The sequence below is a fragment of the Trichomycterus rosablanca genome, chromosome 20 (genome assembly GCF_030014385.1).
Source record: "Trichomycterus rosablanca isolate fTriRos1 chromosome 20, fTriRos1.hap1, whole genome shotgun sequence".
NCBI lineage: Eukaryota > Metazoa > Chordata > Actinopteri > Siluriformes > Trichomycteridae > Trichomycterus > Trichomycterus rosablanca.
Window position 1 is genome coordinate 7,276,653 of NC_086007.1, and position 26,713 is coordinate 7,303,365.

Consider the following 26,713-nt stretch of genomic DNA (forward strand, 5'->3'; position numbering starts at 1 on the left):
AGTTTCCCTCTTTTTGCTGTATTCAGATCGCTTAGCTCAGGTCTCCAGACTTGCTGGAAAGAGAAACACAAAAAGCAAAGCTGCTGCATGTCAGCTCCCATAGTAGAGACAACAAACAGAACCAGCATGGCTTACATCCAGTCAGCTTCATCTGATTTCACCTTCAAACTCTCCAGAATAAACAGCATATTTTACCGTTTTTCTGTGTTTGGATTTAGGATAATTTTGGATAATTGTAATTAATAAAAATCGGAAAACCAGTAAAACCAAAGTGCAACACTGTACTAACAAAACCTCAGCTGTATGGTGTATGGTGTCCTGTCTGATGAGGCCATGTGTAGGCAGACAGACGTGCAGCTGTGCTAGTGTACGGGGCAGAGTCTTTATAGAGGAAGAGGAACAAGAGGACTGAGACATTTATAAAAAGAACAGCTGGAAACAAAGCATACAAAATAATGCAGAGAATTATGATGTGACTAGATTCTGCAGATAAAGTTACAGACAATACTGAAGTTTTTACTGCTCATGGGTTTTTGAACAGCTCATTTTTGCATATTTTTTTGGCCTAAGATACATTTATTGTACATTAATTTGGTGAAAGAATCTGACTGCATCTGTTTTATAAATTATTTTTCAACACCACTAAACATATTCATTATTCATTTATTTTTAGTAAATGCTTTTTATCCTAATCAAAAGCAATGGGCGCAAGGTGGTAATACATAAACTTACATGACGGTTTGAGCACATGGACTACACAAGACTATTAACTGGCCGGCGAGTACATTGCTCCATTCAGTACATAGTACATAGCCCATCTTTTGGTCTGTACCAGACGCCCTAGCCTTAATGTAACCTGGGATCAATGAGACTTAGCCACCCAACAACATGCTGGCGGGTCGTGACTTGTCCCTTTTTGGACCGCTGTCGGTGGGTACTCAATATGGCTGCTTTTGAGCAATGCTTGCAGTTTCAAAGATACATCAACCCAGTCATTTGGCCAAAACAATACAGCCCTTATCAAAATCACTCACACGTGAACTACATACAACTACCATCAGCCCAAAATTTTATACAGAATAAAGAACAACATATCCATTAGTTTTATGTAATAATTATTTTGTATTTAGTAAAGAGAGGACAAAAACAATAAATGTACTTAGATTAGCTTCTAGTTAATTCAATTAAATAATTAGTCAATGTGTAATACTTGCTACCTTTCTATGCAAAAAATCCTGGAACATGGTTTGTATATTTTTAACAATCTATGAAAAGCAGATAGATTGAACTTGATTTGTTCTTCGCAAAGCTATTTAGCAATCACTCCAATTTATTTCATATATTATCATTAAAACTGATCATGAATTCTAATAAAACACAATCAGTAACCCTGAATTACTCACAGTAACAGCAAAGTCTTTAAAAAAAACTGATGGCAACAGAAAAGAAAGTTTTCTATTTTAAAGAACCTCCTTACTTTTTTTACTGAAACAAATAAGGGCCTCTTTAAACATTTTACATGAAGGAGGAAAACATGAAATTCCCATTAAAATAAATAAAATAAGTCTTCATATTTTACAATGGCACTAATTAGGGTCTGTGTGATTTTATAGAGGTCATATTTCAGCATTTTGTCTGTCAAATGGCTCAGAATAAAGATTTATAGCCATCATGGCCTGAAAGAATAGGATTATAAATAAATATTTTCAAGCTGTACAGCAAGACAGATTGAGTATAAAACCAGTTTAAGGAGATTTATGTCAAACTCAGAATATTACAAAGCCAGCTAGACTAGGAAGTGGTAAACTGACGTGCACTTAGCCATGACCACCGCTGACTATTGATCTTTAGGTTTAGAGCATTACATGAGAATCTTTATTACAAACAATGATTTACTCCCTCTGGGTGGCTGTTTGGAATTATATACACTGGTTTGAGGGTCAAATTAGTGTCAGATCATATTTAATTTTATATGATTGGAAGAGAAGATTTCCAAAATATTATTTAGTCACAAAGCTAGCATGCTAAATAACCTCTGGAATGCGATTTTAGTGTTTGGCTACTTCCTAAGGATTTAATTATGAAAGTTAGATGAAATGGGAAAAATATTTGATCACAATACTTGTAACTGCATATTGCAAGAACTAGATACAAACTCTTATCACCATTAGTCCTGCATATGAATTCTCTCTTCTGTACTTATTACATAAAGCAACATATTTAATAAACAACACAATAAACAATATTCTCCACATTTAGGTACTTTTCTATCATCAGACAATAGATACAGTGAAAGCCAAAAGTCTGAGCCCACTAGTAAAATTGCCTCTTGGGGCTCCTGAAGCCATGTTAACATGCCATGCCCTCTCTCCAAAAGAGGTGTTTTTGTTTAGGTTGGCAAGCCAATGCCCCCTCATGGTGATTGGTCTCTGGCTAATTACCTCCAGCTGCACCTCAGCTGAGTTAATTAGCTCAGGGGATTTAAGATGGCAGCTTGGGAACAGTCATCGGAGACTATTTTGCTTTTGAACTTGGTTTGCCTTTGCCCTTGACTCTGGTTTGTTTGTTTGTTTGTTTGTTTAGCTCCTATTAGCTTCTGTCTGTTCGCTCACGTCTGTAGTACACGTAACAGGCAAATTATTTTTGTATGAAAATGACCAAAGGAAACAAAGGCTCATTAAAAAGTCAAAACATATCAACAATTAATTAGGATTGGATGATAGTCAAAATTCACCATAGTTATAGATGTAATGTTATATTGTAGTAAGTGTAATTATTATTACAATGTAGTACATTTTTTTTTTTTTAGTTCTGGGAAAAGGTTGCTTGTGTTATTTTACTGTTCAGTGTCAAAAAATTTACCCTATTTTTTTATATGACAGCTCTGGTGTCCCTTTGAACTACAAAGCCTAAACATTGTAGGGTCCTGTAGTAATTAAATCTTACTCCTCTCTGGTCCATCCATGGTAATGACATAAATCAGTTTTGCCCAGTTGATTTATGAGGCACCGTTTTGTAACCCCGCCCCTGACAGCCAATCATGTCTGTATGTAGATGCCAACTGGCTGATAGCACCACTGGGGATTTGAACCCTGGATCTCAGCGGTTGTGGGCTAGTGTAATTTGCCCTTGTATAGTGCCCTTTAAAGTTTATCATAAACAAGACAAACTCTTCTGCATTTGCAATATTGTAAACATGTGGTTTTAATGTACTTTCATTACAGTAAATATTTATAACCCACTGCATGTATAATAATACACTTTATTAAACATAGAAGGTAGATAAAAGGCAAAGTTCACTGTATATACATATTTAACAAACGTTATGTACAATCATGTGATATTTAGAACCAATGATGGAACAGGAAAGCCAGACAAATAGTTTCCTTCAACTTCAAATACAAGTACAAATTGAAGGCAGGAGGCCGCTGATATAAAATGACATTTCCTACTTCTTTAGCAGGCGCAACGGACAATGGAAAACACAACATGACAACCACAAGCACCTCATCACTCAAATCTGTATTAGTCCAGTCCGGAGAGACATGATTTCAATAATGAACTGGTGCACTATAAAAACGACCTTAAATAGCTGATACTGAGGTCACATATGGTTAACATGTACTTAACCTTAGTTAAAAAGGCGACCCCTATTAATTACAGCTGTAAGAAATAATGTATGTGAACTTGCCTTAACAATGATTACCCTATATTTTATCTTTATACTGGGAAGTGGTGTTAGTTTGAAAAGTCGTCTGCCCTTTTGAGGGTGGCTTTAAAGTATTTTCCAGCCGAGCATACCGCTGTCACTAGATCACACAGTCTCAAAGGAAATCTTCACGGAACATCTTGGTGGTAAAAATAGATTCACGTATGAGTTATGAAGCAGAGGCTTTCAGGACAATGCATTAAGTAAAATGTAACTGTAATTGCTTTGACCAAATATCCTCCGCGTTTGTTAACATTCTTGAAGTTATTTCCTGGATTTAATTCCCCTAATTGTTTTTCAGTATGACACTGGATTTCCTATTTCCTATTTCAACATATAGTGCAAATGTTTGGCCTGAGTTACCGTCATTTTCCGGGCAAGAAAGCCAGAAATCATCATCATAAATCATATTTGATTAGGATTAGATTCTTAGGATGAAACCTGTAATCATTTTTACACATCTTCTTTGTAAACTCATATCCAAGCGCAAAGAAACTAATGAAGGGTGAGAGAGTTTCCAGCTCTGGGGAAACTCATACTGTACGAAATAAATAAATTAATAAATACTGTCATTGTTTTAAATAAAACATAAGTTTTGCACATTCTTTCTGCATTTTATAGCCTACTCTCAATGTAACAGCAGTCCAGAAATCTGTGGATAAACTACTGGCTTGCTACAAACTTAAAATAAAAAGACACTGGTTGGTTAGTGACTACTTAAACAAATCTGATAGTGGATAATCACTAAGCATTATTTGGCACAAGCTCACATTTTCCATGCTGAAACATCTGCACAATGCACAGATAATATTGCTTTTGATATATCATTTGCTGAACAGTCTTTAACTGCCAGATACCATTGTCCAGACACCACTGTTTCTCATAAAACTTTCACATATGTTAACAGTGGGATAAAATTTTAGAAATGTTAAGCATGTGTACAAGGAAGAATACTATAATGAATAAAATATATAAAATAATATGGAAACTATAATAAAGACACTGAATGTTCATCCTCTTTTATATTTTACTTACTTGACCTCTATATTATAGTCCTTGACTCTCTGCGTACTATAGTACCATTTGCAATCAATCTTGCAAAAGTTACTATTTGATGTGCACATTTACACATGGTACAGTTTTATTTGCACAGTGCACAATTGCACACATACTGTCTATAAACTGTACCTTTAAGACTCATCCCTTTAGTTTTTTTGCCCTTTGTTATATGTTCTCATATTCTTATATTTTTATATTTTTTAGATTTTTATATCTTATAATATGATGCTGTGTGATGTCTGGTAATTACTGCAATTTCCCTTCGGGAATCAATAGTGCAATCAATCAATTAATCAATTACCAAAGCTACTTTAGTTATGTAATGGCTTACCATGGCTGCATCTATGAACCCAGTAGTATCCAAAGTCCACGCCAAGAAATGCTACCCACCAGGTCCAAGCTGAGTCCCAGGGTAGCTCTAATATGCGGAAATTGTTCCAAACGTAGATGTAGCAGGACACCTCCAAACCTCTCACAAAGAGCCTGAAAGAGAGCAATTAATCCATCTGCATAGTTACACTGGATGGTAAACACTTCTGCAGCTCTGCAGTAATTATTATACAAAATGTAGACATACATTGACTACAATTGATATTTTACATTTGATAGTAAGTTTGTGTGCACTAATCAGTCAATTTATCACAAATAAATGTTTGTGCAAGGTGTAGCAGACATTTAGTTTACAGTGTTAAGCATCTTAGTCATACATTTTTGCAGTGTAAATGTATGAATCTTGCATTACACATTACCGCAGTTTGTCCATTACCCTTTATATTCAGCTTAAGCTTTTGTAAACTCACTGAGGAAGTCGGGACAACATTCCTGCTGACAGAGACGTGGTCCCATCATTGACTTTAATGACAAGGCTTCCAGTCTTTAACCAACCCACCAGCATCTCCAACAAGACCATTCCAATAAAGAAAGGTGTTGCCTATATAATACAAACATGGAGCAGCATTAAATTGCAGCATACTGCAGAAGTGATGTAATGAAACAGAACACAACAAAAGCATCTAACTTTTAAAGAAGCTATGTTGTCTAATGTTTTGGCTTATCAGTGTACAGTTTTTTACACTTTTCAGGAAAATTTAGTATTTAGTGCAAACAATGTTACATTTGGGCTTCTTAATATTAACTTTTATATTACTGGGTGAAAGGCCAAATGTTATTATTTGCTATTTCTGAATGTAGCTGAAAAAATATAAAGAAACACTCCAAAGTTCTCTTTATAATGGTGCAATGCAAACATTGCTGAAAGTAAATGAGCTGAAATCAGAAGTATGTGCCTGTGTCAGGTCCCACTTCATGCTCTGGAGCGTGAGTCATATGCACAATTACAATGTGATCTACAGCAGATACTGCACTAGAGTCAGTCCTGTTTTCTCATACTGCGCTGGTGTGCATATGTCAGAACACTCCAGGGTGGGACACACCACTCGGGACCCTCCCATTACACGCAACCAAAGCCACATCTGGCTGTGGATTGCAAGTAGCAAAATTCAAGAATATGTAACCCAGTCTTCTTACAAAAGCCACAAGATAGAACCTGTCTGAACATTCAAACCTATTAATAACACTATATTACATTATCAATACTGCCAATGTTTTGAGAGTTAGTGAAATGAAAGTGTGTTTTTGTGTATGATTTACTTCCAAATTGATGTCATGTCATGTATATACCTTCTTTTTCTGAACACAATTTTAATACATAACAATATTTTTTTTACCAACAATGGGTATACCTAAAGATTGACATTGATATAAGTTTATGATAATAATCAGAAAGACGAATAAATATTTAAGGCACTGTACTTAACTGAATGATGTCAGTATATTAACTGTAAGCAAATGAGATACTTTTATTTTTGGATTTTTTTGTTCTCATAAAAGATTTTATCCCATATATTACTCGGCCTTGGTGTTGTGATGCTTTCTTTTATGGAAAGCTTTTATTTAGGCAGTAACACATTTTGGGCTTGTGAAAATCGCTGTGGGATTCTTAATGTTTTTATAGAAAGCTTTGTTTGAATGCAGTCCTCATAAGGAAAATTACATTTGTGAAGCAGATGTTGGTATTTTACTCCAATTCTTTGGCAGAGTCGAGGATGTATTCATACAACTCTCATACTTTTACTGAAAATAAACATGACTCACAGCACACTAATGTCATTTGAATTTATTTTACATTTCCCATCAATACAGGTTGCATAATGTCTGCAATCGTTCAGATTTAAATACTGATCATAATATAGATAAAACAATACCCTACTATATTTGCCAGATGTTGAAAGTATACTTCCTGTTTGTTTGTTCACGCCTGAACATCCATGCTCAAACACATTCAGACTTGGGCAGGGCCTGAGAGCCAGACATCAAATAAAGCTGTGTAACCATTGTGAACAAGGCTAGTTAATGACTGCATATTTATGGCAAAATTACAACAATTCAGTCCTGCTGTTTGTTTAATTGTCCTCTCTAAAACGTGTTTATATAGGTTTATTAAACTATTAGCCTTTAACCTCAATAATAAACATGTGTTGATTTGGTTAGTGCCAAACCTAAAAAACACCCACATTAAAATGTGAAGGACTTTAAATGTGAGAAAATACAGGAGTTCACATCTGCCACAAACAGCAGGTCTTTAATGTTAGATAAACAGTTCCAGACTGAAGAAATGGTTTCTAAACCTCATCATGGTCTTAAGCTTGTGAATATGTAACATTTTGCCTAACTCATTTTACAAGTGCATATCCCATAATGCACAGTGTTAACAGAAATTCCAGGTGACTTAATTTAAACACCTGCAATTATTAAAAAGCCCACCGGACTGATGGTAGCTATGACTCTTCTATGACAGGTTTATGACTTAAAAATGAAATCAGTAAGACCCTATGTATTTTACCCAAACTTGCTCTTGGTCCGGGGGTGCATCCATTCCTGCCCAACTTAATGTGTCCCTAATCAAACACTATTATTTGGTACATCCAAACACTATGTAATAAAAGCAAGTGTGTGTGAAAACAGCCAGACTTATTTATACTGTGGATTCAGAATGTATTGTGCATCACACATAATGATGAAGTGAAAATATTTCTAGAGTTTTTAAAACATTTTAGAAACATTTTAGATTTTTAAATAATTAAAAATTAAAAAATGAACCCTCTATCTCAAAAGTACTCAGATCCTTTATTCAGTACTTTTGTAGAAGCCCATTTGGCAGCAATTACAGCTGCAAGTCTACTGAATACGTCTCTATTAGCTTTGCACGCCTGGGTTTTGGTGGTTTATTAGTTTATTACATTCTTCAGTACAGATGCAACCCACAGATCTGCTCAAAGAGGTTCAACTGGGTTTAAGTCCTGGTTTTGGCTGAAAAGAACACCCATAGCATATTGTCGCCGTCACCATGTTTTACTGTTGGAATGGTATTACCCTGTTTTTTGTTGTCTGTTCTTTTGAAGTGACTTAATGAGAATCCCTGGGAACACCTAGACTGTGTTTTATATCCTTACCCTGATATGTACCTTGCAACAATTGAATTGTAAGTCAAGATTTTCCAGACAATGCTCCCAATGCTGTCACTAGGAATGTACAAGGTATTGAAAACCTTATACCTATTGCCCTTTTGGTGCAAGCAAACAATCTCATCTCTCAGCTGTTGTGACAGCTTCTTAGTTTTTTACCATGGTTGCAAACACTGCATGAACACTTCTCTGGATCTCTGGATAGTGCTTATGCAACATATCACAGCTGAAGCAAATGAAGGGTTATTACTGAGTTCCTACTGGTGTTATCATGTTGTAACCCAACTTTAGGTCATACAGACTAGCAGAAGGTTTTGAAATTAGCAGTATTATGTAGGCGTTGAAATATTGTGACATGACAGATATAGTTGTCCAGTGATAGCTCAGTGGTTAAGGTACTGGACTAGTAAACTGAAGTTTGCCGGTTCGAGCCCCACCACCACCAAGTTGCCACTGTTGGGTCCCTGAGCAAGGCCCTTAACCCTCAATTGCTCATCGTGTTCTGATCATTGTGTAAGTCGCTTTGGATAAAAGCGTCTGCTAAATGCTGAAAATGTAAATGTAAAATGACAGTATTGGCAAAATATCCTTTACCTCTAAAGTACTGCAGCAATCATTGTCTTTGTAAATTTGACATGTCATTTAACAGAAAAAGTCCTCATTCAAAGCAAAATCTAGCTCTGCCGAAAGGTTTAGAGTTGCAAATCTGTATTTTCTTTGGGGGGGGTTGAACAATTCCAACTGCAGCTGTATATATACATGTTTACAGAGGGATTTGTAATTATGTAGTTATTTGCATTTGTAAAAAAAAAAAAAAAACAGATGATGTAGTAAATAAGTACATAGTAGATATAAAATAGAAAAAAAATGTCTAAGAAATGTGAGCATTGCCTGCAAGACTGCTGACAGAAAATTGGACGAATAACTTTTATAAGAAAAACTTATATAATTGATTTTATACACCTTGGGTTTTTATACAAAATGGGTTTGGCTGAAACACCTGAACTCATACTGTGGAGGCGCGTCCACATATTATACTGTTTCTCAGACTAGAATAAGACACAGCTTTAACATGTTGTTTCATTAGTAATAAGGACAAAGTGCAGATCAATGTGCAGTTTTCCTATATGGCGCTGTTAAAGCTAATGTTTATTTGTACTGTTCTGTTCGCGTTTTTAAAATGCACGCACGTTCACAGTACAGTACAGAATCATCATCATCATCCTCAGACTGATCAGTGTGTGATTTAAAACCTGAACTTACCTGTTCCACAAAGTTTGGTACTTGTTCTATATCTGCATATGAAGTTTCGTTGGGGGACATGAGGTAGAAGAGCATTCGAGTTCCCTGAGAGAAGGTAATCGAGTTGTCCTCCACCCGCGCCATGTTTGTGCAGTTGTGTGCAAAAAAATTGTGCTGCTGTGTTTTATATCGTGCTGTTCAATAACACCGTGCTGACTTTTGTCCTCACTCACTAGTGAATGTTTACCGTGGTGAAGTGGGACGGGCTCCATTCAGCATTGAACCCCGTGTATTAAAGGCACACGGACGAGTTCAACGTCATGCTAACTGCTAATGTCAAAAGTTTATATAAGCTTGTCAGGAATATGTACACAACAGTGCTGAATAGAATAGAATCTTTATTGTCACTATACACAAGTACAATGAAATTTCGAGTGGCATCTCTCCAATAGAGTAGCAGCAGTAGAAGAAAGACAGTAGTAGTAATCACACAAAAATTATTTGGTTGTGTAAAGGAGCATTCATGTCAGTTATTAAGTTCAGACACAACCAATGCTAACAGATAAACACAACTTGGTAGCCACAGTTTGAACGTCTTTATTTATTATACACACATATACCTGTGTACAGTAACATGAAATTAATTTTTTCCACATATCCCAGCTTGGAGTGGCTCAGTGGCTTGCACTGTCGCCTCCCAGCAAAAAAGTTCTGGGTTCGATTCACAGGTGGAGGGGCTTTTCTTCCCTGTCTGTGTGGGTTTCCTCCTGGTGCTCTAGTTTACTCCCACAGTCTAAAGACATGCAGTCAGGTTATTTGCCCTGTGTGTGTGTGTGTGTGTGTGTGTGTGTGTGTGTGTGTGTGTAAGAGCGCACGTGCACACTTCGGTGGACTGTTCAGAGTGTTTTATATCTTATCTAAGTGACTTGTTAATAGCAGACAAAAAGAATTGGAACGTTGATTGCATTCCAGGCCTTCTCGTCCAACATCAGTGCCTCATCTCACGAATGCTCTTTTGCCTTAAGGGGAACAAATTCAGATAGATACACTTAAAAACTGCAGGTCTAGGACTTTCCTGAAGGATCCTGTTACCTACCCCTTGGACCAGCCATTATTAAGCAGACCAAAGCCATCAAGTTTGAAGCAGGTCCTGGTCAGCACAATAAGTAATCTCAGTCCCTCCACACAAATACAGTTATGGAGAAAAGGGAAAGTGCTCTGTCAAGAATTGCACTTGTAATATGATGACAATGAGATGGTAAGTGACAAGAGACAACGTCACTTTCAGAGACCACATTACATAAAAAGTAGATGCTGTCTGGTTTTCAGACATGAACACCAGTATTCTCTACTTTTCTCTGCGGCTGCCAATGGAATGGCAGTCTGGAACATATTGGGAGAAATGCATTTCAGTGTCTACAATAAAAAGTCCTAAATCTTTAAATATTCCTCAAATTTTTTTGGTTTTGACATCTTCTTATAAGTCTATTTGTTTGCTTGACAGTTTCTGCTTGGTTTTGTATAATGAAAACAATTGAGAAACAGCATCTTGGTGGATTTCCAGTTCAGTGGGTGGAGCTGTTTTTTAACCGAGACCATTTTTTTCCAATAATGCTCTTCCTGTGAAGAACAGCTGGCTTAATACTTAACCAAGTTACAGTAAAGAAAGTGACTAAGATAATGTTATAGAGTACACACACCACCACAGCTCAGACTAAACTCCTGCTTATGGTTTAGTAAAACCTCAATGACACATTTAGATTGAGCCAACATAGTTACACAATTATATAGCCATGTAGTTTTGGTCTCCACTTCTTGCACTTAAGCCATGTTTCATGCAATACTTCCTTCACACTTTGCTTCTGCTGTTTATTTTTCTCTTTCTTGCTAATTGTAACTAACCACCCAAGTTCATGTGGCTCTTGCGGCAGAGCCCCTAAATTACATACGCTGTTGGGCAGACCTGGGATTTTCTTTACCAATTAGGATGCATACTCACACTGTGGCAACACAAGTTGTTTCCCATATTTTAAACATGCTTTTGTAATAGACTATGCTTCATTTTGACGCTCTCTTGTAGGCCTCAGGCAGAAGTCCTGACCCTGCCGCTGAGTTTAGCATTTATTCCCATGGTAGAGCTCTACTTCTTACTATATGATTTATTCATGCAAGCTATACTCTCTGTCACGGCATATATTACCATTATAAGGTACAGACAGGATCAGGCGAAGCAGTCAAAATGCATTTACAACAACGGTTAAATCACTTTCAGGCTATGTAGAATTTCAGATATCCTGCACAATAGAATAGATATTGCAGACAAAACTGTACAGACAGAAAGAAAAGCCAGTAATGTTTTATTTATGATGAAAGTAACAGATGCCAGATGGGTCATATAATATTTACACAATTTGAAAAAGGTAAAACCTTTTTCAATTCGCATGCAGGCTAGAGTGCAAAAATCCGGATTCCCTCCAGATATTCAGTGGAAGAAAGGAAAATGTACATTTATTTGGCATTTTATATACAAAGTTGTCCTAAGAAGTTTAAATGAAATATGAATGTATTCTGCAACAGACATTTCATTAAAAAGTACCCCCATGACTAATCTTATACATACAATTCAGTGAAGACACATAGCTGAATTATTAAATATGATAACTGACTTTTTTTGCGTAGGCAGTGTAGGCAGCCACCTAGAGTGGCATCCATTCTGTCAGTAAAAATTTTAAACATAAACTTGAACTCAAAAATGTAAAAAATAAATGATTTTGGTTATTGTTATCTTTTTATTATCAAGCTTTAACAATTAGAGTCAGATATTGAGCCCAGTGATATTTAGTATTCAGAGCTATTGTATTGTTAGCTATAGGGCAGCCTGCAATGTTGTGCAATTTAAATGTCTTACATTTGTACATGTTTATACATTGCATTTTCAGTTTTTTTATTTAATCTTAAGGGTATGCATTTATTCTTCACTAAAAAATAAGTACTTTCACTAAAAAGTACTTTTTGTGTACTTTGAGTTTCTAAACATAATAGTAGAAATCAGTGAAGAACAATTTACCCATTTCGCAATACAAGGAAAACTTTATGGAATGTTCAACATTTCAACCAAATTAGAAATAATATTAACATTTTTAATGGTACGTCCTGAAGAAGTGGGTCCTAAATTTATTACAATATTATATTATAGCTGGTTAAAACAATACTTCTGCATTGTTTAGCCTAACCTCTTATTTGAAAGAATACATAGTAACCCATTTCTTAAAACCTATTTACACAATACTTAACGTTGTAAACAATAAAAAAAATTTTATTCTTTAAATGTATTAATAATGAAATTAAGTATGTAGATCATTTAGCAACACAAAGTGGGAATATGAGAAATGGGAAATGTAATTCTACATTATAATTAGAAAAGGTGTTAGAAATGTTACTGTAATCTAAAAGGCGTGTTGTTATAAACTGTGACCAATTAGTCATCTAGTCATGTGAGAAAATTTGTTTTTTTGTTAACATATCTGAACAAATGGACAATTGATCTTTATTTAACATTACTGAAAGATGGAGGTAATAAAACCAAACAAAAAAAATGAAGAAACGTTTCTTAAATTATTTGTACAATGTTATAAAAAATGCAATTTTTCTGTAAGAAATTGCATCACCTTTATAGGTATTGAAAGAAATATTGTCCGTATGTCTGCAGTTCTTAATAAAGAACTAAACATTTAATGGGGTGTCCTAATATTCTACATGACGGCATTTAGAAGTCACTCCCAAAATTGAGATCTAAGTTTATTATACTGAACTGTATGAAACAAAACCAGAGCGGACAACGTTTTAGAACATCGTTGTACACATAACATGAGCACATACTGAAATATTTTTGTACTGCTATTAATCCAGAAACAGACTTCAGTAAAATCCAGGATAATGAAAAACAGGGCTTCTTACACAAACTATCAACTACATGAAAATCCAACTAAATCCAAAAATCTGAAACTGGGGAACTGCACAGAAATTTCATTTTAATAACCTGCTGACACTCCAGCAGACCAGAACCAAGATATTATGAATTGTTTCTACAGGAAATGTGTCACCAAAACTCATTTGGAGGGGTGTCCACATACTGCACCATTATAAGGCACATACACTTGCTGCTTGTTTTTAGTGGCAAATCATTTTTAATGGTCTACCCTAATAAATTAAACATCAGTTCTTATTACCCTGTTACTAATTACCCTCCTGCAGACCCCTTCCCTTGCCAAGGAGGGTAGTACCTAACATATGCCCTTTACGGAACGTGTGCAGTTGCCGACTGCTTCTTTTCACCTGCATGATCAGAGGCCCTGATTGCAGCAGACGTAAGCCAGTCATGTCTGCGGCAGACATTAGCCAATCATGTCTGTGTGCAGGCGTCCGGTTGGCCGTAGCAGAGCTCAGATTCGAACTCTTGAACTCAAGATCTTAGCTCTGGTGGGATAGTGTATTTTACCACTGTGCCACTCATTAAAAATCAAGTTAAATGAAGCAATTCTGAGTGAGTTATTTTTATTATGCCTTTTCATAACTATTCTGAAAAATTATCTTAAATAATATTAATCTATCTTAGTGGTTGCTAACCTTTTTGTTAGTTGGGATGCAATGCTGATTTTAGGAGTCATACATGCATTTATGTATGATCATTATACACCTAAAGTGCACAGCAATTGTGTTACGAGCAACCAGGTAAAACCCCCTTATTTATGACAAGGCACTTGGACAGAAATTGACAAATTAATAATATTGTTCTCAATGTTAAACTGTCAAAGTTTGATAAGTATAACAGAGTCATTCCATAAAGTGTGATCTGCATAATCACTGACCCTCAGCTGCTACTAATTATACATATATGGATATATATTATCAATGTATTAGCTATCTAAGCCTACAGTCCTCCAGGTCTTGGTGAGCCTTAACGAAGCCCTATGGATCAACGGCTAATTTACCTAGCTCTGCTTCTTAAATTTTCTAGCAACCCTGATCGCCATGGCATCGGGACACATCCCCAGATGTGCAGCATAGCTGCAAGCAAGATGTCTCTGTATCATAACTGAGCATGCTCAGAGCTCTGGTCACTGTCATGGCTGTCCTCATTAACCAGTGAGTCTGCTCTGTGGTGGAGTCCGACGATACCTGAAAACTCAGAGGGCAGCAGCGTCCCCTTTTTTACATGCACCAGTTCTTTTTCTCTTGCCACAGCACCCTGCTGCCCACCTTTCACTCGCTTCCACTTCATCCGTCTGTTCTGAAACCACACTTTCACCTGGAGAGAAAAAAATGTGCAATTATCTGTTCTGAAAATGTCAATTGTTATGGATCACTGGGATTCATTTATTTATTTTGGTTCAGTAGTGCTTAACAATATCAACACAGTTTCTATGATTCACCAACTGCAAGTAAGCTAATAACATGTAAACACTGAACACTTGCTTACTGTTTATGTTGTGATCAGATGAGAATGTGTTGAGAAAGTATGCAGTACTTCTAGGTCTAGCTTGCTCAGTAAACAAAGCTGTTTAAAATTGTAAACAGGACATATTGGCCAGACAGTAATTGAACTGCTAAATATCAGCCAGTGTTTTTTTTTTATTTGTGTTGTGTAAGATAGAAAAACTATGACAATTAAGGTTGAAAAATGTCAAACACACTATATAAATACACAGTCTATGCCTAACCTGCAAATGGGCAAGTAAAGCTGATGGTAAAGCAAATTTTTGTTTTAAAAGTAAGGCTTTGAAATTAAAAAGAAGAATATTGGGTGTTTATTTTTCTTATACATATTACAATTATGTTATATTCACTATATTTTAATATCAGCTTAAATAATTAACAATTTGGGTGCAATGTGGTTCACTAGGGGGTTTTTTTGGCAGAAAAATGATTAAAATATAAACACTGTCAATGACTCACCAACCACAAGTATGCTAATAATGATTACTCAGTAGATGGTTGATGTTATCAAATGAGAATGTGCTTTTTATTTCTGCACTGTGATATACAAAGTTTACAAATGTGGTCTGCTAAAGCTATTTAAAAATGTTCCCAATGAGCACAAATATGGGTTTTTTAGTTGGTCTATTAAAGATGTAAGAAATATACTTTTAAGAAAAATATGTCATGACAGTTTCATGAATTTAATTATTTGCGAAAACCCACTTAAAATAATTATGTGTCTAAATAATTTCATCACAGACCCAAGGCTGTCATGACAAAATTGAAAAATGAAAAAGATCTGGCTTCAGACTTTTAAAACTTCATGGATCTTATTAGTGTCAGCACTAGTTACAGACTTATGGCCCTTCTAAATTTGGACCACTTTGCAACCAGCTACCAACGTTCCTTGTGTTGTTTTTGAGTTATTCTATACAAAAAGCATGTTGTAATATAATCAGAGCATAAAATTGGTCTAAACCTTAAAAGAAAGGTGGCACATTAGTTCTTAAATGCAGACATTTCTTTACATTTATTGCATTTGACACTTTTATCCAAAATTACTTTTAATTCTGATTGTATTTCGAGCATTGAGGGCCTTGCTTGATAGCAGTGGAAGTGGTGGGGCTTAGGTGGGGCTTAGGTGGTGGGTAGTCTACTGTCCCAACTTTTTAAGAATTCAGGTTTTTGTAATAATGGTCAACAATCATGACAGGGACCCAATATAAAAGTCCTAGTGAATTATGATTCTTAAATAATGAGTCTTTAAATAAAAGTAGAAAGAAAATGTCAGGTGACTTTATGCAACAAAAAAATAATTTAAATGACTTTTTAAAAAGCACTTCTGTTTATACAATAACAATGCAGTTTGCTGATGGATTTTACTTTTGACATGGTAGTACTTAAAATATATACACTTCACCTCTTACTCACCAACCACATATAACGCTTAGTGAACAGATGCTTATATAATGTAATTAAATGAGAATGTGCAATTTATTTCTGCAGTTTGATGTGCAAAGATAATGCAAATATAGTTATTCAATACAATGTGCCCAGTGATCACAAAAACGTGAAAAGGATATTTTCAAGGTACAAGGTAGGTTTTCTGTTGAAAAGATTTAAAAAATGTCAAACTTGATAAGGGCCACAATTAATTTTTTTATTTCAGTTGAAAAAAAGGCCAATCATGTGTTCTAAGGCCAATCATGGTGGCCTATGTTTTATTGTGCTTCTGTGAGAATACAAAGTAAAAAATGTTGTTTCTTTTTACATGTTGAATCTACAACACTATTAATAACTGTCATTATTAATCACCTTAGACCAATAAAACATCTATTTTATATGCTAAATTAAAAACAAAAATGCACTCTAAAATGCAATCTTATTCTATGTTTTTTTCTGTGTTTCTGTATTTCTGTGGTTAGTCCCATTAAGCCTTACTAGTGTAGACTAGTTTAAAAAGGACTGATGTCACTGTGTCAGCAGACCCTCTGAAATACTTGTATTCCATTACTGCCCAGCCCAGAGCCTAATTATTAAAGTTTGGATGTCCTAACATGTATGTGAGTACATTATGCTAGCTTTGTGTTACAGGCCTAGACTTAAAATGATCCGGTGATGATGTAATTTTCTGGGCCAAATTTGGTCCAATAATGGGCATCTCCACATGTCGCAGGTCAGTTGGTGCCTACTGAGTAGCATAATGTTATTACTTAAAATGGCTTGATAACTGTTTCCTTCTTCCCAATAATAAATTGGCAAAGCACATCTGTTATGTTGCATCAAATGTTTTTCCACTATTTACGTTTCTTAGAATGATGATAAAGCCATTTCTTCAATGTTCCCTGCAGTGTGAGTGAGGTTTTGATAACCATGACTCATGTCTGGGGGCCCGGAACATACTCTGCTTAAATGTATTTCTGGTGGGTCATGATGCAGATAAAGCTAATCCTACAAATGTCACTGTTTGTGATCAGTTTGTGTCTGATTAAACAGTTTACATGCAAATTATAGTAATGTTTATTTAATATTGGTTGGCCATATTCTTGATTACTGACACATGTTTATTTTTGTCCACCTCTTCACATTTTAAATGTTGACAAATACTATGGTAGCAGACAAAACAAATACAATTGTTTAAATATTTTAGGGTAATAAAAGATCTTATGGTAATATTAGAGTTAATTGGTTTTAAATTTGAGCCTTGTGATTGAATGTTGTCATATGATGTGCCACTTGGGGCCCATGCTGTCAGCGGTGTACAACGACTGTCCTTAAAATACATCTGCAAGCTTTGCAGTTTTTTGCACCCACAGCATGAAGGGTTGTTCACATCCTCCTGATAAGTTTTGGTTAGCAGTTATAGGTAGAACTATTTTAATATAATTTATGAAGGTGTTAAATCTATATACTGTTTTATGTCACATTGAAAGGCTTTAACTGAACACCTGTCTGTTACTGGGTTTATTAAAGATGCCCTACGAGAGACAAATTCTAGAATCCCATAGCATGTTGGCTATAAAAAACTGTGTCTCCAGCTATGAGTCAGATGGCATTATGGCAAATAAAAATATTTATCTGTCATTAAGATTTGAATGGTAGCTACATGCTTGGTGGCTGTACAACTTGTCCAAATGCTGCATGACCTGATTCGGCAGTTGCTGATTCACACAGCGATCATATAGCAGGATGGGGTTCACTATCTTAGTCGTGTGGCCAGGTTTATGTTATGCTATAGGAATCCGACCCCATAAAAGTAGTCAGAGCTGTCCTATGAGCGCTGTTATAGAGCTTAATGAGGTACATCTATACATATTTAAAAATACAAAAAAAAACATTTCATTAGATTATCATAGACCTAAGAGAGATATTCAGAAAAGGGTAAAAAGTCTACTGGGTATAATACTGCCACAACTAAAACATACTTGCAAGCTCAGCAAAAATCCTAATAAACTGAACGTGTATGGCTAATTGGAAACATAATTTTTAACTAAGAGTAATAAACACTACAAGTAAATTAGCCATCTTGCTAAAATGGACCAAATGTTTTTTAATGACTACAATTACTGCTTTAGAAGACAAAAAGATGAAAATATTGAAAGCATATTTTATTACAGAGGTGAAGTTGACACCAAAGCTTTGGGGTGGACTTTCAATTCTGCCTAAAATCAATACATCCACTGTTTTTGGATTGACTTTCAATACTGCTAGTCACATGCACATGTCGTCTTAAAATGATGGGGTTCAAGATCTTAAATATTATTATTCTTTTATAATTTATAAAAACGCTGTCATTCATATCCAAGTCTAAGCGATTGTGGCTGTAACTGTAATTGCATGACCATTTATTCATTATATGATGCCATGGAACCTTGCAGGTACATCTGAAATCTAATACTCCCTCTCCACAGCTACAGAAACACCAAGTATCAAACACACTGACAAAAATAAAACATTTTCATACCTGCCTTTCTGTGAGGTCCAGATTTACTGCTATTTCATAACGCCTCAGTCTGGTCAAATAGTTATGATGGGCAAACTCTGCTTCCAGCTCCCGGATCTGTTCTTTAGTGAAGGCTGTTCGCTCTTTCCGGGGCTTGCTACTTGAATCTGATTTGCAATTTCCATCTTGGGACTCTGGTAGGAAACACAAAAGAAGAAAAATATGTCAACTTGCTCTAATATATAAAGAACAGAATTCCCAATGACACTTAATGCTACTTTACATTTCTAATTCTATTTAACAGGACATTAATAACATTCCTGGATTCATGTCAACATGGTTTAGGGTTTTCTTCATTCAAAGTGAGATTGTGGGTGACATAAAAATACCATTATAAATGAAGTAAAGCAAAGACGTCAGTTGAAACTGGTTAACTTTATTATAAAAGAAAAATAAATTATTTTGTTTATTTCACAATTTTACATACTCCTTCTGTGGAACAATACTATATCGTTAAAAGCTGCTCGTTTAGCAATACAAAATAGTGTTCACTGACAATGTGCAAATAATTTATTACAGACCTTTATATTTAACATTAAAACCCTGGTATGTGGTTAACAGAGAGTTGTGGGTAATTTGCCTCAGAAGACAACACACACAACACACACGATATCCAAAAATGTGTAAATGAGGTGGTGTGACCCAACACTGTCACAAATCAGAATAAATAAATAGAACTGTAATAATTAAACAGAATTGTAAAACAAAATTAAATGTTAAGGTTAGATTATTATATTACTGTAAGTGTGCAAAAATAAATATCTTTTATTAGTGAGGTCTCCATGTCTGCAGCATAGCAAAATGTTAAATAGAAAAAGTACATCTCAAATGTTTCATATGTTTGTATATGTAATAACAAAATAAGATTTAGCTGGCCAGACAGTGGCATTATGTATTCTTAATAGTGTTTCTTTTGGCAGTGGCCTGAGTTTGCAGCTTTAAAAAGAAGAAAACTTAGATTGCATAAATGAGATTAAATAAATAAATGACACAATCCTCCATCGACACTGCTAGTAACTCAAAGTACATTCAATACAAGATACATCATCTACCTAAGCAGAGTCCTTATGAGTTACTTTTAAGATTTTTTTCACTTCAGCCATTCCTCAGAAAAATAGGGTTTGTGAATTTGAGGTGTTTTGGTTACATCCTGTCCAAAAATGCCTATGCAAATGTACTGGTTTAGCTTTGGGTAATATTTATAATATTTACGTAATGAGTAAGTAGATTTGGAAAGCTCAAGTCAAATTTTGACCTCTGCTGTTTTCACACTATAAAGAATTTCAGTTCTCTTTGTTTGTTTTTATTGCAGAGACAGATAACTGTTTGCTCTTCTTTATGAGCAGACGTTATGGTATGTTTTTAATGCCATGCCTCAGTGGCAAATTGCACATCAAGGCAACAAAACCTCCGGTCTGTGCTAATCCAACTGGCAATCCTAAACCTTGCTGTAAATAGAGCCTCGCTTTAACGAGGCCTCATCCACAAGCCATGGGAACAACTCAGATATTTCAGCACAGACAAATCCCCCCCTCCCCCCCCCCCCCCCCCAAAAAAAAAAAAAAAAAAAAAACATGATTTCGAATAAAAACAATTCACTTTGCTTTGTTACATGTGTGTAATTTCATTTCATTTCATTCATATGGTTGAGTTAAAAACAAGACAACCTAAATTCAGTAAAATTAGATAAATGTGGCAGCTGTGCCCTTACACTGTTGTATTCTCAGTACAGTGATGATTTAATCAGGTGCAGTGTACTGTGTAACTACTGATTTCTCACCCCGTGTGCATTCTGCATGGCCCATTTCACCAGTCACGTTTCTCCGTGACCTCTCTGAGCTCTAGGAGCAGTCTGTAATTTTAGCGGCCCTTTCTCTTTCTGCTGGGCGTCTGGCTGCGTTTCTCTCTGATTGAGGCATGAAGAAACCCGGTAACCGAGGGCTAAACTGCCATTGTGGAAAAAGAAAGACTAACATGTGAAGTTGTTTGTGAACAGCGCTGCCACAACTTAAAGCAACCTTTTCCCAGCTTTTACGATGCAGCAGCTACACCACAGTAATTAGGCCTGCGCCTTAACTTTCATCTCGCTTCAAAAAAACAAACTGCAGTGGAATAAAAGTGGAAAAGTTTTTCACCACAGTCTGTGAGTCTGCGGGGCATTTTAGAAGTGAAGTGCTGCATTGGTTTGAAATGGTTTATTATTTAATTAATATAAGTTACATCACTGACTGTCAGTGAAATTTCACATACATGAATTTTAAAAATATGTCTGGGGTGTTAAATGGTCATTTGTTTTCCCTATTGTTCCACTGCCAGTGTTTTATAGGGTTTTAGTTAGCCTGTAATAAATTCTACTTTAAAGAAATAACAATTTATTACAGAATTGTTGACACTGTGGTGCAAATCCAGATGTCTCAACATGGAAATAGTTTATATAAGCTCACTTTATAAGCATTAAATCATTCATTTTTATTTATTACCCAGCCATAGTGTATTATCACAGCCCAGCATGACTACAACACTGCAAAACCATATTTGTTAAATCCAAGTTACTGCTTCATTACATTAAGAAATTTAATCACATTATATATGTATTACAAATACTTATGCAGTGCAATACCTTTGATCTTAAAATCTGACAACAGACAAAAAGTACAGCTGTGTTTAAAATAGTAGTTTTTAAAAAGTCACATTTGTGGTGCAGTATAGATCAATAATAACACTGAAAAAGAAATTTTTGAGTAGTGTTTAGGCTGGTTCATTTATGCCAGTTGGTGTTTCCACAAGAAAACCATTTTAAATGCAAGGTAGGACCTATAAAGTACCCCTACATGATTTAAGTAGTAGTAAATAACTTCCATAAATGTATTTAAACATCTGAAATATTTAATAAATGTGTGGTATGACCAATTTGCTATTGAACAAGTATTAATAATGAACCAGATTACATAACAAAATGCATATATTTTTATATAATTAAAATACATATTTTTTAAATACTATTCCAAAACTCTTTTGGAACTCTAACTGCCAACTGCCTTGTACCAAGAGTTTCTTAAATTGCAACGCTTCGCTCTAATAATTTGCGAACTAAACTTTTATGCTACAGGATTGTTACTATGTTAAGACTTTTAAATTTTTACTTTTACAAATACGTAGGGCAGTATTTCATGTGTTTTATGTCATTTTTTCATGATATTAAGCATCCACACATTTTCAGAGAAAATTAAAACCAGTTTAGAGGTCTGTAGTGTGTCTGAGTGAAAGAGACAAGCCGACTATTACACTTGCTATAGGAATATTTTAGGATTTTGTGGTTATCTTTGTTTTTACTTAAGGATTAAGTAAATTATGCTGCAGAAAACAATGCCACAAATAGCTGATGTAATATTTAAATTGATTTATATTGTTTTAGCCAGCAATGTTCTGAATATATTATGTCATAAAAATGCTAAAAAACCAATGCATTGTAACCAGTAACAATGGGTCTGTTATTGTTGGAACACTAAAATAAAGCGTTAAACAATTCCTCATGTCTAAACTGGATAAGATTTTAGCTGATTTTTCTCTCTGTGGTTTATGCAGTTGGTATTAGAAATGCAGCTCTGCTTAAAAAAGCCAGCAGCAAATCAAAAGGCAAATCAATGAGTAAAAAACAGTAGGAACAGCCGACTGTTATAAATAACTCTTACACATAGAATTATAGAATTATCCTACATCCAAGGTCAAGGAGAGTGCCGATCCTTATGAACAGAAATTCTTAATCAGAGTTTATTAATGTCATTATATATACTGTAACTTTGTGTACTTTAGCCAATGACAGAGGTCTGTAATGTCATAATAAATAAAAAAAATCTCATTTTAGATATACAAACAAAGAGTTGCAAGCTGTAGTGATAGGGATACATGACCTACAGTAATACTTTTTCAAAGTCAATACTCTTACAAACCACTTTTTTAGGTTTAACTATCTTGACAATATGTTAATAGGCTGTTTATTGAGCTACACCTACTTTAGGGATATAAAATTGCTGAATGTAGCCAACTCTGTACACAATGCCTTGCCCTTTACCCCAGCTATCAATGAAAAGACTCCCACTGAACAGTTACCATTTAGGTGGTGAACCATTCTCAGCACCGCAGTGACACCATCATGCTAATGACATGTTGTACTGGTACAAGTGCAGCCTATCAGGTATCTAAAAACATCTAAAACAGGTGATGTTAAAATGATCAGGTTTTTTCCCCACACATGACTACAATTAATTTAGGGATTTCACTATATAAGAATCCACCTTTAATATTGTTGTAGGTGCATTAATGCCAATTGTATTCATAACATAGACATCTGTGAAGGCACAATTAATGCTGAGAGGCACAAATGCATTTCGGACAAAAATATGCGTTCATCTAGATGATGTCTTTTTTGAGAAATGTCCCTGCTTGTATTAGCAAGACAACACCAAGCCTCTTTCTGCACAGCAAGTTACAGCATGTTGGTGAGTGCAGGTGCTAGACTGGCCTTTCTGCAGCCCGAACCGGTGTTGTATTGAAAATGTGTGGTGCATTATGAAACAGAATATGCAATCATTGTTGTGCCTCCAAAGTGTTAAATACAGCAATAACAGGAGAACATTCTCTTTTCACAAGTACAACAGATTCAATGGATCATTATTTTATGTGCATGAATAATATGCACATATTTAACATTAAAGAAAGGAGTTTATCTTAATTCACCAGCTGTTACATCCACAGAGATGTGGCTTATGACTTGAGAAAAAACATTCTGCCATCTTTATTTCCAATTATTAAATCATAAAATGTGTAACTAATAAAATGTATCATTATTTCACAATCTAAAACAAAAACACACGCCACACATGGAAGTAAATAACGTTCATCATACGGAAGTAAATAATCTTTTTATAGTAATAAGATTTTCACCACATTACACATACTACTATAGTATTTTTACTACATCTGACATAACCATTGTAGAAACAAAGATAATCCAGACAACCATTTTAATGATGTTAATCTGTTTTCTCTCATCTCATCCCTATAGATGCTGGCATTCCATTTAACAATCCTTAAATTAGTTTTTACAGTAAGCTTCATTTTTTGCTCTCTAAAAAAGCAGCGATGAAACAGATGGTGTGTAAAATCAAACCTGCAAACAGTCAAGTGCCCACACAGAGTTACAGTCTGGCCTTTGCTCCTGACTCTAGTCAAAATAATTGCTCCTGTGCACGTCAGCCAACACCTACAAAAGTTGTGCTCGCAAAAATACTGCTCCATATTTCCGAGCAGCGGGAGACTAATTTTACAAAAATGCTACTATTAAATCCTGCAGGCTGCTGAAATGTGTTACAAGTCATTTAGAGTGGGTGAACTTGTAATAGAATCCTCATTCTTATGTTTTCTTTCTTTTGCAAAGTAATACATTCTCAAGAGAAGTATGTAAGTACAAATTTGCAGATACATATTTTCATTTTCAGGCCGTAAAATGTATTACTAAATTCACTAAATCCTTCAGAAAAATATTGTTGTAGAAATTATAACATATATTTAAATTAATTCTCATGATGTTACATTTTTCCTAATTTCATCATCATTGTACAATACCTGCTTATGTGACACATTTTCAATGCATTAAAATATAATTAATTTCATTCTTATTTCCATTGCAAAGTCTAAAAATGTTAGGTGGCATACGTTTAATGTAGGAGAAAGCTAAAGTGCCCTGAATAAGTGCACACAGACATGGGAAATACATGACAAAAGTTCAAACCCAGGTTTTCAGAAATCTGGTGCTGGGCAGCACCCACACAATGTGCGGCAGCCCGTGCCACCCTGCAGTATACCTACTACAAATATAAGTATCAGTTATAATAACTGTTTTATAAAATCATACATTTTTATGGGAATTGTCTCTTTTTCTGGTTAGTGACATTGATATTTTGATTAAAATTGTATTTCTTATAAATATAAATAATGAATTTTCTGTAAATTTAAAAGACTTTTGCCATGTTTAAATTCATATAGAAAGCACTAAATAATCTATTTAAATTAATGTAAATTTTTAAATGCAGTTATTATTTCTTTTATTTCTATATCTTTCATTTAACTTGGCATCCTCTTAAAAAAAAAATAAATAAATAAACAACCATTTAAAGATTTCCTACCTGAGCTGTCACTTCGTCGCTTTCCGTTTCTCTTCTCTGCCTCAGCTGGGGACATTGTTTGCCTTCCAAAGTCCCCACCTGATAAACAGGAGACCCCCGATAGTGCAGTACCACCAAGGCTTGGTGTGCTAGCGCACAGGCTGGGGCCCCCGGGTCCTATGTCCGAGGATCCAGTGTCAGGCCCAGCCATTCCCAGTCCTAAGCGTGCATTGCTGGTTGGCGGGCTGGATAACTGTGGTACGTGCCAGCTGTTCTGCTGTTGGTGAGGTGTTACAGGGTGATGTTGCTGAGTGAGTGGCGGTCCACGTTGGTGCCCGTGCCCTGTAAAGAATCCATCCTCACCCAGGTAACAGTTCACCACGCAAGAAGATGTGGAGGACGAGGAAGATGAGGAGAGGTCAGGGTAGGCTGAAAGGTGCTCTGAGCGGCCATGCAGGGCAAAAGCAGGGTGCAGGGCCTGAGGAGGGGCGTGGGGACCCCGCAGGCATCCAAACAGTGTGTGATCCATTATTATCAAAAAGCACAATGCACAATTATTAAATCAATCCTCAAAAATGGTCCTCCTTGTCAGTTTAGTAAAAAAAAAAAAAAAAAGAATGAAGGAAAAGGGAACGTATGTGTGTGCCGGCATGTGCATCTAAGCATGCCCATGTGTATGTGATAATCCAAAGCATGCGATGGGCACGAACTGCCCGGCAGAGATGGGTAAACAGCAGTGGCAGCTGAGCTAAGCTGAGCAGGAGCTCAGATGACGGCCTGGAGAAAAGTGCAGAGCAGAGGCGAGTGAAAGAAGCTTCCTGCCATTGCTCACAGCTAGGGCTTTGGGCTGGGGTTTCCACATGCACAACAGGAGGGGAGCCCATGCAAAAGGGGGTGTTATAAATAGAGCTGTAACGTGAGACGGAGGTTGGGTCAGAGAACCCATGCTTTCACTACTGACCACATCCACATGACGGGTCCAGCAAAACACAGGCCTGCAGCATTAGGAATCTAAATATCCACAGCCTAGGAAGCCAAAGTGGAAAAGTGGCAGGACGAGCGCTAACAGTTCCTCACACTGTTCCCCTCGTTGTGGGGATGATTCACACTGCAGGAGATTATTGTTAAAACCCTGCTGGCTCTAAATATTCATCATAAAAACACAATGAAAGGGCATGCAGCTCTTTTGACAGCTATGCAAACAATCAACTTCGATTTTGACAGCACTTAAAACAGGCTTTGACATCTAGTCAGTTACAACAAATATTAATAAACAATTGAACAATTTCCAGGCACCAAAATATTTTAGTACATATACATGCAATAGAAAAGATTGAACCACTTTTCTTTAATTTTAGAGCCTTTAAATGTATACATATGTTTTGGGGTTTTTTGTGTCTATAAATATGAGCAAAAAATTATATAGCCAAAAGTATGTGGACACCCCTCCTAATTATGGATGTGTTTCAGCCACCCCTACTACTAAAAAATGTACAGAATTCCTCATGGCCATAATCACAATATATATTTTGGG

General features: G+C 35.7%; 2 protein-coding genes across 2 annotated transcripts in view; both read right to left on the reverse strand.

Moving 5' to 3' along the window:
- Positions 1-9,678, reverse strand: part of agmo (alkylglycerol monooxygenase) — a 39,767-nt gene extending 30,089 nt beyond the window's left edge. The window contains exons 1-3 of the mRNA XM_063016862.1: positions 9,556-9,678; positions 5,569-5,699; positions 5,100-5,251 (exon numbers count right to left, since the gene is read on the reverse strand). Of these exons, the coding sequence (XP_062872932.1) occupies positions 5,100-5,251; positions 5,569-5,699; positions 9,556-9,678 (406 nt within the window). The remainder of the gene's footprint in view (positions 1-5,099; positions 5,252-5,568; positions 5,700-9,555) is intronic.
- A 4,498-nt stretch (positions 9,679-14,176) lies between these two features.
- Positions 14,177-25,708, reverse strand: meox2a (mesenchyme homeobox 2a). Its single transcript, XM_063016863.1, has 3 exons — positions 25,201-25,708; positions 18,977-19,149; positions 14,177-14,842 (listed from the first exon to the last, which is right to left on the reverse strand). Exons 1-3 carry the CDS (start codon positions 25,706-25,708, stop codon positions 14,624-14,626), a joined length of 900 nt encoding a protein of 299 aa, XP_062872933.1. The 3' UTR covers positions 14,177-14,623.
- Positions 25,709-26,713: the final 1,005 nt, after the last annotated feature.

Coding starts and splice junctions, on each gene's coding strand:
- meox2a (XM_063016863.1), bottom strand. CDS start 25,708: ATGGATCACACACTGTTTGGATGCCTGCGGGGTCCCCACGCCCCTCCT. Junction 19,150..25,200: donor GCGACGAAGTGACAGCTCAG/GTAGGAAATCTT, acceptor GTTTCCTACCAG/AGTCCCAAGATGGAAATTGC. Junction 14,843..18,976: donor TGGACCTCACAGAAAGGCAG/GTATGAAAATGT, acceptor TTTTCTCTCCAG/GTGAAAGTGTGGTTTCAGAA.